Raw genomic sequence first — 13,555 nt, 5'->3', positions numbered from 1 at the left:
CTGAAAACGCGTTTTTTGCACTTTTAGGTTAGTATATCTTGAAAACCTGACGTACAGGAGCAATTTTGAGTTCGGATTCGGATTGAGCGCATCAAAATCCTTCAGAAATGTTTTGTCTGCTTTCTGGTTTTTGAATTTTGTCAAATTTTGTCGGCCTGTCTTATCCTCCACACGTCCCCTTCTGGCTTAACACTTCTCAACTCTTCTTCCAGCTCCTTTTCCTGCTCTTATTATTAGATTGTCGCCGATCCTCTATTCAGTGCTTTTTAATTTAATATGCATGCGTTGTAGAGTGCTTTTTTGAAATAGTAAAAATTTTAATTCAAATATTCTTAACAAATAGTCATTATTAAATGCACAAAAATTTTACACTGTCAATCTTTTTACTTGTATCGAATTCAGAATAAAATTACAATGTGATTTTATGAAATAAAAAAAGGTTGTATGTCAAAAAGACAGAATGAGAACTTCAGGGATCCAACAATCTGTTCACGCGGATTTTACTCAAAAGTTTCCTAAGTGGCAATTCTGAGTGAAGGTCCTACGTGAGAAATTAAGGATTCTTGAGATTCTGACGACGAGTTTGCTTACCCACTATAAACCCATTAGCATTGTTCAGGCACATCTACCAGGTTCCTGCGTATCCGTAATGGCCCGAAAAATTCCCGGTCACTGACATCACGGGCCTGCCGTCTTATTTTCGTTCTTCACGAAAATATTGCAGTAGGACCCAAGCACGTACGCCAGTGCTTCTCTAACTCACCCCCATGGGCGCCTTCTCTCCTTGATTCTTCATCTTCTCTCTCGTTCTCTTCTTCTTCCTTTCTTCTTCTCTAGTTCATTGGCGGAACCCGGGAGCTCAACTGACACCCCGAGTTACAAAGCGGTATGAAAATTAAATGAAATATAGAGTAGAAAGAAATAAAATAAACATACCAGCCTGTAGCTCGAGGCCATTTGACTTTTAATTGAGCCAACTAAGATCAGATGGGAAATTGCGTACTTTTCTTTTCCTTTAAAAATCAGTTGAAAATGACTTCTTCTATAGTAGAGTCCTTTATGCCCTTCTGGTTAACGTTGTTTTAGTTATAATCAGAATAAATATGAATACTTGTATAATTTGATTACTTTAGTTCCTATTCGAGATTAGCGGTAACGTCCTAGGATACGTTTTTAGTTTCGTTTGAGTATAAATATTAATAAAAATTGAAAGTAAAGCAAGTCGGGATAGAGGGGTGCTGGAGCTTTATTTGTATAGTAATTAAATATTTTCTAAATTATTAAGATTGAGAATAATAGCGTGAAAATCCCAACGGCCGTTCTATTCGTCATAGCTCCATTATTCTTGGTAAATAATGAAGCTATGATAGATTTTAGATTAGTATTAAAATTTAAAATTTTTAAATTAATTTCTTATATCTTTAATTTGAAGTTAAAACTTACTAATTTTAGCTAATTTTCGGGGTCGGCGCATGAATACCGTGGTAGTGCGTTCGAGGCAGCGCTCTCACACGGCTGGCTGCGACTTCGTTGTCGGCCTCGCAGCCAATCGTCGGGCCCGCAGCCGCTCCTACTGCTCTCGTCCAGCTTCACGCTCGGTCACCGAGAGCGAGTCTAGAGTACGAAAAGTCAGTCGTTGTATGCATCTAGGGAGTTCCAGAGCCCCGCTCTGTCTTCCTCTCTGATTCTCAACAATGACAATTCCTTTGCAATTCAACATAGTGTGTTTGACAGCTGGAATCCCTCGGACTTTTCCTTTCCCCTTCATCGTACATCATCGCAGTAACGCATTTCTTCATCGGTTGACGTGATCATTGGTTCGATTTTGTCAGGAGTATCGCAAGTTCGTGTTGTTTGATCTATTAGTTATTTTGAGTGAAGTTCGGTGTGCGCGAACGGAGTGGTGCTAGGGTTGATCCCTCTAAGTGCCAAAGCGTTAGTTTCGGTTCCTTTCGCCAATCGTTGGAGCTTTGGGCGCAAGGTTGCTCTCCCTCGGTTGGTTCAATCCCTTTCTGTTGGGACTTAATAGGCCTGAATAGGTTGTCACGGCACAATTGAAAGGCATTGAAATTCGGGCTGAGTGCTAGCGTCCTCACGACGCCGCCGCGAGTATTCGACAACGCATTTACGAGTCCGTCGCTCGTACGGGCTGACAAGTGGTAACACCTTTGATGACAACGTCCCCGGTAGATGGAATTTACTGGAAATACGGCCGGGCACTAAGGGTATAAAGGGCCCGCGTAAGGGACACCCCTTGAACAACAGAAAGAATCCGTTGGTGTGGCGGGTACCCCATTTCGTAGAAAATCCCAGCCATGTCTTTCCCCCGGTAAGTTTGACAAGGAGAGATCGCTCGCCAGCAGCCGGGCCTAGTCGGCCCATATTCCGAGACTGTTTAAACTCTCCGTCTTGGTCGCGGAACCTCAAGGTCGCCTCTTTCGGAGCTTATGAGCTTCCGTCTCATTCCGGTGGAAGTTCCGGAACCATCAAGTATTGCCGCAGACGTACCTCGTCCCGGCACTAGCGCGGGGGCTCCAGCTTCGAGTCCTCCAGCAGCGCTGCCAGTTAGTCCGCCCGACCAGTACCCGCCTAGGACCCCATCAATTCGTCTTTCGACTAGGATCTTCTCTGCTTTTTCTTCTCTCCTCCCGCCCCCCCCCGCCACTAAACAAAAACAACAACAAAAATAGAGCAGCGCAAAAGCCGCGCGCAACGTTTCGCGCTGTGAATCGCTTTGTGTCATACTTGGGTTTACCATGGACGGGCTTTCCGCGTGGCCACGTTTAATAATGGGGGAGATCACGCGTGTGCAACTGCAACCCCCTTCCAGCCAGCACAACGTTCCCCAGGGAATGCAGGGTTTGGACGCCTGGCTCGACCACAGAGCGCTTACGTCGACTGAGACTCAGCCGGCGCCGAGAAACTAGCCAGCGCCCGGTCCGCGCCGAGACACCGCCCGGATCCACTCCGGCACGTTCTCACATCTTATCGCCGTGACAGTCATTCCACTACCTTCCTAGGCAGTCACGTCAATCCATCCTTTCTCTCCTACGCCCCCCTCCTAGCCTGCACCCCCTTCCGGCACTGTCTCTCTACTAGCAGCCACTCTAGGTAGAAAACAAGAAATGTTTAGTAGATTATAAATTTTCTATATTTAATAAATTCTTAATATAATATGTTTGTTCTTTTTTCGTTAAGGAGAAAGGTAAACTAATTTAATATGCTCGTATGTTTAGTAATGAATATATTTATTAAGAAAATTTTATTTGAATTTTTTTCTGTTTCAAAGAATACCAAATTTTTTTTTCAAATTAAAAAAGAAAAGCTCTGGTACTATAATGATAATTAAATAATTTTATTCCATTATATGTTATTGAAATAAAATGAACATCATAAGTTATACATCTAATGCAATTTGACTGAAAACTTAATTAAAGAGACGTTGAACAATAATATGCCCAATTTATTCTGTCGGATTGAGATTTTCTCGAGTTGTGCGAAATGTCTTGATACTGGGGAATCCGTAAAGCATTTAGTGATCATAAAAATTCATTTAATGTTTGTTTGAGAATAAATTTCTTAAACCGACAATTAATCTATTCCATTATGGGTTTAAAAAATTAGCTTTTTTAATTCGAAATTTAATTTTTTGGTTAATTATTGTATTTAGTTGGAAGTTTAACTTTTTGGCAGAAAATTCATATATTTTGTTAAAATATGCCTTTGTTGGTAAGAATGTAATTTTCTTGGTTGAAAATGTAATATTATTTTCCTTCTTTGTCGATTATTTGACTTAAAGGGTCAGTACCGCATCTTTATTCAAAAAATCAATTTTCTAGAAACTACAGATTCTTGAAGTAAATATGTGTAGAAATGCTTAAAATAAACGCATAAACATTATTTTTCATGACACATGTATCGAAAATTTGACTTTCAATGCCCCCGCAGTGAGTCGAAAGTTGTCTTTTCAACCCTAGACTAGAAAGTAGAAACAGGCGACTGCGAAAGTAATTTTACGCCGTAACCGGTATCAAAAGTACATACATTCTACTTTATCTGCAGTTGTCTGCAGACATTCTCCCTCTCATCGAACCTCGTTAAAGGCATCTCAAGTCAAATTTTCGATACATTTTTTATGAAAAAGTGTATGTGCAAGTCGGGGCGAGGCAAAAATTTAACTCGTGTTATATCTGCCCTCGCTTCATCTTTCTTGATTAAAAATTAACTTTTTTGAAGAAAATTCAAATGTCTTCTGAAAAGTTTGTCTGTTTGTCATGAAAATTCAAATATTTGAATTTTAATATTTTTTGTTTAAACATTCGACCGTTCAGTCAAAAATGTATCTTAGTATGCTAAAAATTAAAATATTTTTTGGAAAACTTTTCTGTTTTAATCGAAAGTTTATCTCTTTGGTTGATGATGCTACGGCTTGATTAAAAAAAAATATATTTTTTTGTTCGTCCCAATGTATTGAGCACCTTGGCTCCACCATCACACATACAGTCAAGTTTTCCCGAAAGTAGCCGTGTAACATTGGGAATATTGCATTGCAAAGTTAGGGCATGGCATTTGATTTTAGTCTCAGAAACTCTTTGTGGAATTTTTGTGCTATCTCCGTAATTATGTCACAGTAGAAGAGATTACGTTCATTCTTTAAAATTCTTACTGGAGAGTATTTACAATAAAATTTAAAACTCTTAATGACTCTTAAAGCCTTAATCTCCTCTAGAAAGCCAAAATGCAACGTAATTTTTTGTTGATAATACTAGCAGTAATAAATGAGGATAATCGTTATGTTTTGAAAGAATTCGCACAGCTGAGCATGTAGGTGTCACGCAGCTGGTTCGGAGATTTTCACCTGTATGGTTCTGTTAAGTATATCAACTGAATTAGATCCAGATCGTGCTTTTCAGATTCCAATTTGAGCTGCCATTGGGCTTCAAGTCATCCATGTATGTAGATAAGATGAGCGAGTTGAGCTTCAGTTACTTGGTCCTTTATGATAAAGCAGTAATAGTCTAATAGTTTCCTACTTTTTGGGTTACGGGCTTAACAGAACCTGAGTGCACTGAAACAATCGCCTTGGAATCGCTGCATTATAAACCTCCACAAGCTGGAATATCTCATATATTCTGAGGAATTGAAGTAAATTGTCGTGGGGCACTGAGGAAAGGGCTTGTTCATAATAATCGATATATGTAATTTCCAGATTGCATTGGATATAACGATATATAAAACATCATGGAGAAACTTCCGGTTGTAAAATGTAATGCTGTAATATTTATTTTTAGACAAAGGCAATAGAATTGCACGTTATAGCGTCAAAATTTTAAGAAATTACTTTTGTAAATATTAATCTATAAACTCACTAATTTTTTGGAATATAAGCAGCCGCTCCCAGCAAAATAAAGGTAAAATATTAGACGTAACCACGTCTCACGATCGTAAGAAGGGTGGCTACAGTTTGTGACGGACGTAATACGATGATCCAGCAAAAGTCCTGTCCACCCTGAGGACACGGAGTTACCCAAAGAGGAACGCCTTCTGCATTTTGCCCGCAAGTGTCATAGCACCTTGTTGAAACGCAGGGATGCTTTTCAGTCTATTAGCCAGTGAAAGCTTGGCACCTCCATAAACGCCGCTGATAAGGATGATGGTTCGTTTCTCAATGCCTAGGAAAAATATGTCGAAGAGCGTTTAGCGGGGCGGTCTTAGTGAAGTTGATCATGTGGCGATAGTATGCTAAAGTGAAAATGACACCATCTTGATATGCCAAAATGAAACCCTCCGTGCACGACTTCAATCTGGGTGATTCAAGGAAAGCAAACGTTAGCTCATACGAAATTGACTGATCCTCATACGACTCATATGACATTGACTGGTCCTTTGCCGACTTCTTCGTATTTCGTAATGATTGTAAGAAGAGGGCCCTATCTGTTTGCAACTATATTTGTTGCACCCAGAATATTCTTTTTGTTAAGACATTCAAGATTCACAACTCTTAGTATTCCGATATAAAGAGATATGAGCTCGTCCTTTGTCCATGGAACTACTTCAAATGAAAAGCTTACTACCGGGACAGCAAGCGTGATTGTTGCAGATACTTTGTTCCTCGCTAGGAATTCAGAAAACCAAATTTGTCAGATGAGACGTTTCAACTGCTTTGGAGAGTATTATTTATAGATGTCACATCCTAAATGCGGCTCTGTGGCACGCTCAGGTATTTAGAGGTCTCTCCAGCGCCTGGCTGTCGTATGGCGCTTCCGTCGACAAGCTCAGGATTTTCGACAATGCCTGCCGAAAAAGTACGCTTTGTAATGGGGAAGTGCGAGAAATAGTGGCAATAATGTTAGGCAAAAGAGGAGTGTGCTCATGTTGTCGCCCTGAAAATCATTAATCTTTCTATGCACTTCACGATGTGTGGATGAACCTTTAACTTTTCCAAAAGACAGATTATAAGTGGTAATCGAATTGAAAGCTTCCCGCGAATCAATCCAGGCCATCGACATGTCATGCTGGTAGGATGCTGCGTCTTTCAGGGCTCATCTATCGACAAGCAGGTTCTCCACGACATCCTGCTTTGCCTTTCTTGCAGCCGCTTTGTACGTACATTTCTTGCCACACAAGACTTTGAGGTGAGTTGGTGCATTCGTCTTTTGGTCTTCTGATTAGCCGTTGTTGTTTTTTACGGTGTGGGTGTACCAAAGCTCTCGCTTCATTACGCGCACCACAATTCACAGTTCAGAGGTCCGATTTTTCGGAAACATCTTCTCGAAACTTGTCCTCTATTAGATACCTGCTCGTGGTTGGTCTCAGTGCTTCCTGTCTTTTTTTTTGCCGGCTTGTTCCGCGTGCATTTCTTAAGACGCTCTGCTTATATAAACCCTTTCTCGGAATTCCTGGGCATATTTTCGCAGTCATATATGCAAAAAATGTGAGAGGTCTGGACCTCCAGCAGGTCACCCCTGAGTTGATCCGTCCACGCAAAAGTATTGAGATTTTATCAGTGCATGACATTGACTCCATCTTGATTGGCTCCCACAAATCTAGAATCCTCGGAATTATTGTCAGATCCATTATTGGGAGCGTTGCACAGTCGATTGTTTTAAACCGAACTTATGGCAACTATTTTTGGTGTTATTAGTGTTGTTTCGACGATCAGCCAGGAAAAATAATTAGTCCTCCCTTGTTATTGATGTAGCGCCTCCGCTAAAGGTTTATTCAAGATTAGTCCAGGGTTGTTGACGAAGGTACAATCATTAAGTGAAGGCGTAAAAACCGTGCCGAAAGCTTAATGGCACCTGGGTGAGTTGTCTTGAACGTTGACTCTGGTATATAAGGCGATTTCTCAGAGTATGCAGCCTTATTCTTGCATGCGGGCCTCTAGAAGAACGTTTAAACCTTTCCCTAGTTGCTTGTGAAAACAAACCTGAGACCACTAAACTACCAAAAAGTTATAGATGCGGTTCAAACGATTGAAGTCACTGTGCATTATGCCTACTCATAGAGGCTTAATGGCGTGTATACAAACTCTGTTATGTCAGAAAGACTAGATCTTCAAAACGTTTCGCATCAGTCATCGCGAATTTAGCGTTCGAATTTAGCGTGTCTTAATAAATGAACATGCACGGTGTTGACCAGGGTTATCGAAATTCAATGATGTAGAAAATTTATTTGTCAATCCCCGGTCTGGATACTTTATTTAAAACCCATCCATGAGACCCCATGGTATGAATACACAACATTTTGATAATGAGTTGATAATCTTCATAAGGTAATGAAAACGTGACAATAAAACATTTTTTTGAAGCGAAAAATTATAGATAATATAAGATATTGACATACAACATTTTAGGCAGTTTTGTGGATCTGTCTAAGTTCAATTTTCTATTATTTATTGTATCGGTATTTCTATTGTTCGCATTTATTTTGTTAATTCGGTTTTAAACTAATTTCCTTATAAGATTGGCAGGAAAATCAATCATTTACAATTTGAAGATTTTCTTGGTGAAAGGAAGTATGTGACAGTTTTCCTGGTATGTTTAGTAAACTGTTAATTATACTGATTTTATACGGTGGATAGGTCATAGAGTTGTAATTTGTATATCTACCTGACAAACTTTCTTTACGAAACCAGTTAGTATAGATTTGACCATTGTTAATGCTCATTTTTACGCCTATAAAATTGATGCTTTCATTATTTTTATGTACAATTGTTAATATTAGTCTATTATGATAATTATTGAATGATTTTTTTAAAGATAAGATTTTTTCTTTAGGTTAACTGTGTGTTGTTGTAATGAATAGATTCTTCAAATTTTTCCATGACAAGATCAGATACTGCGTTAGAACTGGGTTATCCCATTGGAGCTCTATAAACCTGCATGTATTATTTATTTTGAAAAATGCAGTATGCATTTTCTAAACAGAATTTTTAAATTTTTATGAAAAATTCTAATGGTAGTTTAGTATGTATTTTTATTTGATTCCATCTCTTTTTTAATGTATCTTTTATAAGTTTATGTGGGATATGAGTGAAAAATTTGATATCTAAGCTAAAAAATTCATATCCATCTGGAACTGTCAGTTTAGTGAGTTTTTCTACTAATGTCCAGCTGTCTTTGATGTGGTAAGACATGTGCCATGCAGGTTGCTTCTAAGCGAGAGCTTTTGCTAATTCAAATTGAAGGCTAAAACTGATGATAGATCTAAAAATCAAAAAAAGATTTCATCAACTGAACACGAAGATTGAACGGGCAAGATGGAATGCGTCACGTGTTCGGTTTGTGATTGACTACATAATTTCTGGTAGATTGTTCGCGGAAAGGGTTTGAAAGTTCACTCAAGAACTGAAAATCTTCAACCAAACACTAAACAATTGAAAGCTAAAGATAATCAAGCCGCATATTTTAAAAAAATACAGGCATTATCTGACGCAATGAAGAGAATAGAGAAGAAGGAGAGGTGGTTCATAGAGATTGAGGTTATGATGGGACTAGATGGTATCAGTAACATTTGGTGGAAGAAGTTTACTTCTACACATCAACTTTTAGTTAATAACTTGTTTGATCTTACTGCATAGATCTTTACAGCTGCCCCAAATAACAGGATTGTTTGACGAAGTGAGCCCGTGTGAAGAGAGATGTATGAATAACGTGCCTCGAAAAAACACGCAGCAGGCTTCCGAGAGAACCTGCTGATTGACGCAGAAGACCATTAGCACGTCCTTTCAATGGGCTGGATTGACTATCGTAAAACTTTTGATCAACCTCTCATTTGCTTGTCATCCGTCTGTTGGAAAGCTCGAAGGTTCATCCACACATAGTGGGATAGATAGAGAGATTAATACCCGTTTGAAAAAGTAGATTTATTATTTCATTTGAACAATTCTTGCGTGCCAGCGAACGACGTCACCTTCCAGAGGTGCGTCTTTCAGGGCAATACCATGAGCCATCTGCTTTTTAAACAAACTTCTACCCCTATCGCTCGCATTACGAAATTGTTCTGGATATCTCTGTAGCGACACGGATCATCGCGTTCATAAGATGAATCGCGTATTTTATATGGATGACCAGACGATCTATGCTTCTGATAAAAGCAAGCTTAAGAGTGCTTACATATCGTCAAGAAGTTATTAGACATATGCACACGTTCAACAAGGTTAAACAAGGAACCTACGAATAACATCCTGGTCGTCTTGGTACTACTCTACGCATTTAAGATGGTTCAATGATGAAAAACGACCTCACGGCCCCGGATATCGCCACACGTAAGATCATGCATATGCATAGGAAGTTGCAAATCAATTCGCCTATTCCGCGACTATAGATCTCACGCCGCCAAGGCGGACGCGTAATTCGGAATCTCCAGTGTCTGCATAGCAGAGCTTACATCGTTGCGAGTGGCAGAGATTCTCTCCTGGAAACGGTCAGGAACCACGAGGTGATTGGTAAAGGAGCGTTCCTTTACAAAGCCTTGGAGCAGGCTGCCGAGAACTTTGGTCTGAATTTTAACATTAGGAGTAAGGAAGATGTGTTACTTGTTTTAGATGCTACACTTCTAAAAGTCTATGTAAAGAAATCAGAGGTTGGAAAACTCCGCCAACGGCTACTCGTCAAGAAAATGCACGGAAATTTTCACAGAATGTAGAAAAACAGTCCTTGTCGGAGGAGCAAACTTTGACTTTTCTCAGATTATCAGGCCTCAACTCATTTGCAGAGCGTTTTACTTTCGCAGGGCAGGACGGTGTCATTTTCACCGACGTTTCTCTAAAAGCATAATGGGGCCCTAAGAGTGCTTTATTACCATCTTTATCGCTCTTACGGTGTTGACTGCGACCTTGCCCTGTCGAACGCTCCAAGGTAGATAGAGTCAATTGTCCAAAACGAGAAGTGCCGAAATTTCTGAAACAATGTTTTTCGGACAGCAGACTCCGTTACACATTCAAGGTCTAAAATCGTTCTCCAAAACTTCGAAAAAAGGAGCAATAATCTGCTCCGCGAGAGATTGTTCGACAGCGGGCAGTTTTTTGAGAAAAAAGTGGAGTAAACCCTGCAAAGGGTGTATTTAACACATATTAGATAGACATTAGAAATTTTTTATACGACTATAAATCTAAGAATCATGACGTGTAGGAACCAGAAAAGTCAGACACTTAAAACTCAGGCCCTTCGGAATAGGATTTCCGAAGATTTAAAATCTCGAAGCCACGCCTTTATGACAGCTTGCGCAAACTGGACATTTTGTCGTTCCTGTCGATCCTTCTCTAGCTGAACAGAGTATATATTGGAGATTGAATTCTCGGTTCCGACCGACTACAAAAACACTGTCAAGGAAAATAAAAAAGAAGGAAGGTATCAAGATCTTAAAAGGGAGCTGCACCCAAAATATTTGGTTGAAGTAGTCCTTTCGATCGTTGCTCTCGGAAGTGCGAAACCATCACTGGTCCGCAACCTTAAAGCCATATCCGCGTGCGTACAATATACTAAGGCACTTGCGAGATTGATGCAGAAAGAAATGATGCTTCACAGAAATGTGGCAAATCAGCAGATGTCGTATGACCTAACAGTTGCTTTCCTCAAATAACCTAGATTAATATCGAGCGCAAAGTATTTTATTTTTGCATCTGCAGGCGGTTAAATTTCAATTTCAGCATACCATCGCCACATTTTGATCAAGAAAATTTCCGATGATAGCTGCAGAAAGTATCATGCACACTACGATAATCTAGGACATAAACTTTCTAGTTTTAAATCGCTTGCGCGAACGACCGACATCCGAAATCACTTGATGCCTGACATAGTTCTCCTTAACTTTGAGAAACGATCCATGTTTGTTGTCGAATTTCGGCAGTAGCTGACAAAAACATTATAGCCGAGAATAATAAAATGACAGAGTAGTATAAAGACCCGATAAGAGAGTTGCGACGATTATACCCGGTATATTATGTTAAGCTAATCGTCCCTATCCTTGAGTCGCTCCGTATTATCAGGGTCAACGAGACTTTTGGCGTATCGTCGTATTAAATCCTTTACATATTGTGACCACCTACCTTATGGTGGTGAGATGTAAATAAGGCTGACAGTTTTTTGGGAGCGTGTGCAGTTTTTCAGATTGACACCCGCTCTATGCGAAATCCCGCGGTTGTCCCTATGACAAACAGTTTACTATATGTATTACAGCTACATACATTATAAAATGTATATATTAAAAATTAGATTGGATATTGATATTATATTCTAAACTGCAACAGAAAAATCGTGATAGAAATAGAGTGGCACTGACGGGAATCGAACGCGCGTCTCCTAGGCAGTATAACACACACTTTGTCCTGTAGTAAAACAAATTTTAATGTTCAGGTGTGTTTTTTCCCTTATTGTACTTTCCAGTTGAGAATAGTAATTCTTCTTAATTATTTTGTGATTTATGTTATTGAAACTGTTAGTTATTGCTGTCGCAATGCATACCTTTTTTTGAATATATTCTTGATTTCCATAGAGTCTCTTGTAAAAATATATATAATAATACCAAATTTTACAACCAATGATAATGGTCTAGGATTTTTTTTAAATACGACATACATTTAGTGAAACTGGTATTTTGGGAGTAAGAAAATATTTAAAACTGAAATATTTCTTTTTATTTCAAGCTAAAATCATTTTTCGGTGTCTAGGAAACATTTGTACTTCGTTTACTCGAAATTTATTATATCGTGAAATAAAAAACAGTTTGATAACAGGGATGGCATAGGTGTTAAAACACTGTTAAATTTATTATATCGTAAAATAAAAAACAATATGATAACAGGGATGGCATAGGTGTTAAAAGACTTCCTTTCTTGGCCAAGCTGAGCGAACTCTTCAGAACTAATCTGAGTTTTGTCTTAGACTTTTCTTAACTACTGTGTGCTATTGTTATGATTTATAGTAAGCTATTAATTATTATGTAGCTTTGTGCCGTAAATACTTACTTTGGTCGATGCTACGCAGCCAACAAGAGCAATAATATTGCAAAGCATATGATATGCGTTCAAAAGAAGAGTCAATGAATGTGTTACGTAGCTTACAACAAGCTCAATAAAAAAAAAGGTGAAAGTAGAAAATAGAATCATGTACAACTTAACCGGTTGTAATTTTCTGAACCATTCTTTTACGGCCATTTTTAATAATTGGTCTTCCCTGATATTTAATTGAAATTGATTCCCTGCTTGTAGACCCTCAGTGCCTCTGAAATGAATTAAAATACACAGAATGAATTACTAATTTTCTTCAAATATATTTATTTATTAATTCCATTGAAGTTACATAGTCGAGCATAAACGAATCATAAATCTCCAGCAATAAGCACTCGAAATTAAAATATTGCATTTAGTTTTTATAGCATCTACTTTAGCAGAACCCCATTAATCATTCAAATACGTTTAATTTGTTTATATTTTTGTACAACACTAATTCATTGAGCAACTTAAAGAAAAGGGAAATGAATGAATGAACCTTGATTGGGCAGAAGATCAACTTTAGGTTTAAGCAGACATAAAAAAGTCAAATACATGTGGCTTACAGAAAGAAAGACCTCTTGCCTCATGGAAGATGGAACTCCTAAGACATATTTCTAGTTCTCGCGATATGTGGTGGGTCTGAAATAGGTTTATGCTATAGAGATTAATTTGGCTTTATGAAAGACTGCGCAGACTATTGCTCAATTATAGCCAAATATCAAATTACGCGAAGATGGACGTGGAAATTAATCACAGCAATATGAGTCTGAGTTAAAATTTCAGTAATTTTAGCTGCAAAAGAGCGATATAAAATTCAGTTTGTAGTGACCAGGTTTACTTTCGAGATATCGAGTTGCTGCATTCGAAGAAAATGAGCCTAATGAAAAATAGATTACCAATTCCGAGGAAATCGTCAGAAAATTGGTAGGTCAGAATGTCATGGGTTTTAAAAATCGGCTTTGGTTATCAATTAAACATCAAATCTTCAATATTTAAAAATAATTGGAGTAGTAAGGAACAACTATGGCTCGCCCGTCGTCCTAACTCCACTCCTCAGTA

At 38.6% G+C, this 13,555-nt stretch overlaps 1 protein-coding gene across 7 annotated transcripts in view; it reads right to left on the bottom strand.

Annotated features, from left to right (window-relative positions):
• Window positions 1-13,555, bottom strand: part of LOC117172747 (zinc transporter 1) — a 491,563-nt gene that overhangs the window by 248,376 nt on the left and 229,632 nt on the right. For 6 of the 7 annotated variants that reach the window (XM_033360933.1, XM_033360935.1, XM_033360934.1 and 3 more), the window contains one exon: window positions 12,470-12,725. The exons of the other annotated variant lie outside the window; for it this stretch is intronic. In XM_033360933.1, coding sequence (XP_033216824.1) covers window positions 12,470-12,725 — 256 coding nt within the window. The remainder of the gene's footprint in view (window positions 1-12,469; window positions 12,726-13,555) is intronic. 7 annotated transcript variants of the gene reach the window in all.

Source organism: Belonocnema kinseyi, chromosome 5 (assembly GCF_010883055.1).
Source record: "Belonocnema kinseyi isolate 2016_QV_RU_SX_M_011 chromosome 5, B_treatae_v1, whole genome shotgun sequence".
Classification (NCBI taxonomy): Eukaryota; Metazoa; Arthropoda; class Insecta; order Hymenoptera; family Cynipidae; genus Belonocnema; species Belonocnema kinseyi.
Note: the sequence above shows the minus strand (reverse complement) of the source record. Positions and strands in the feature narration are given on the sequence as shown.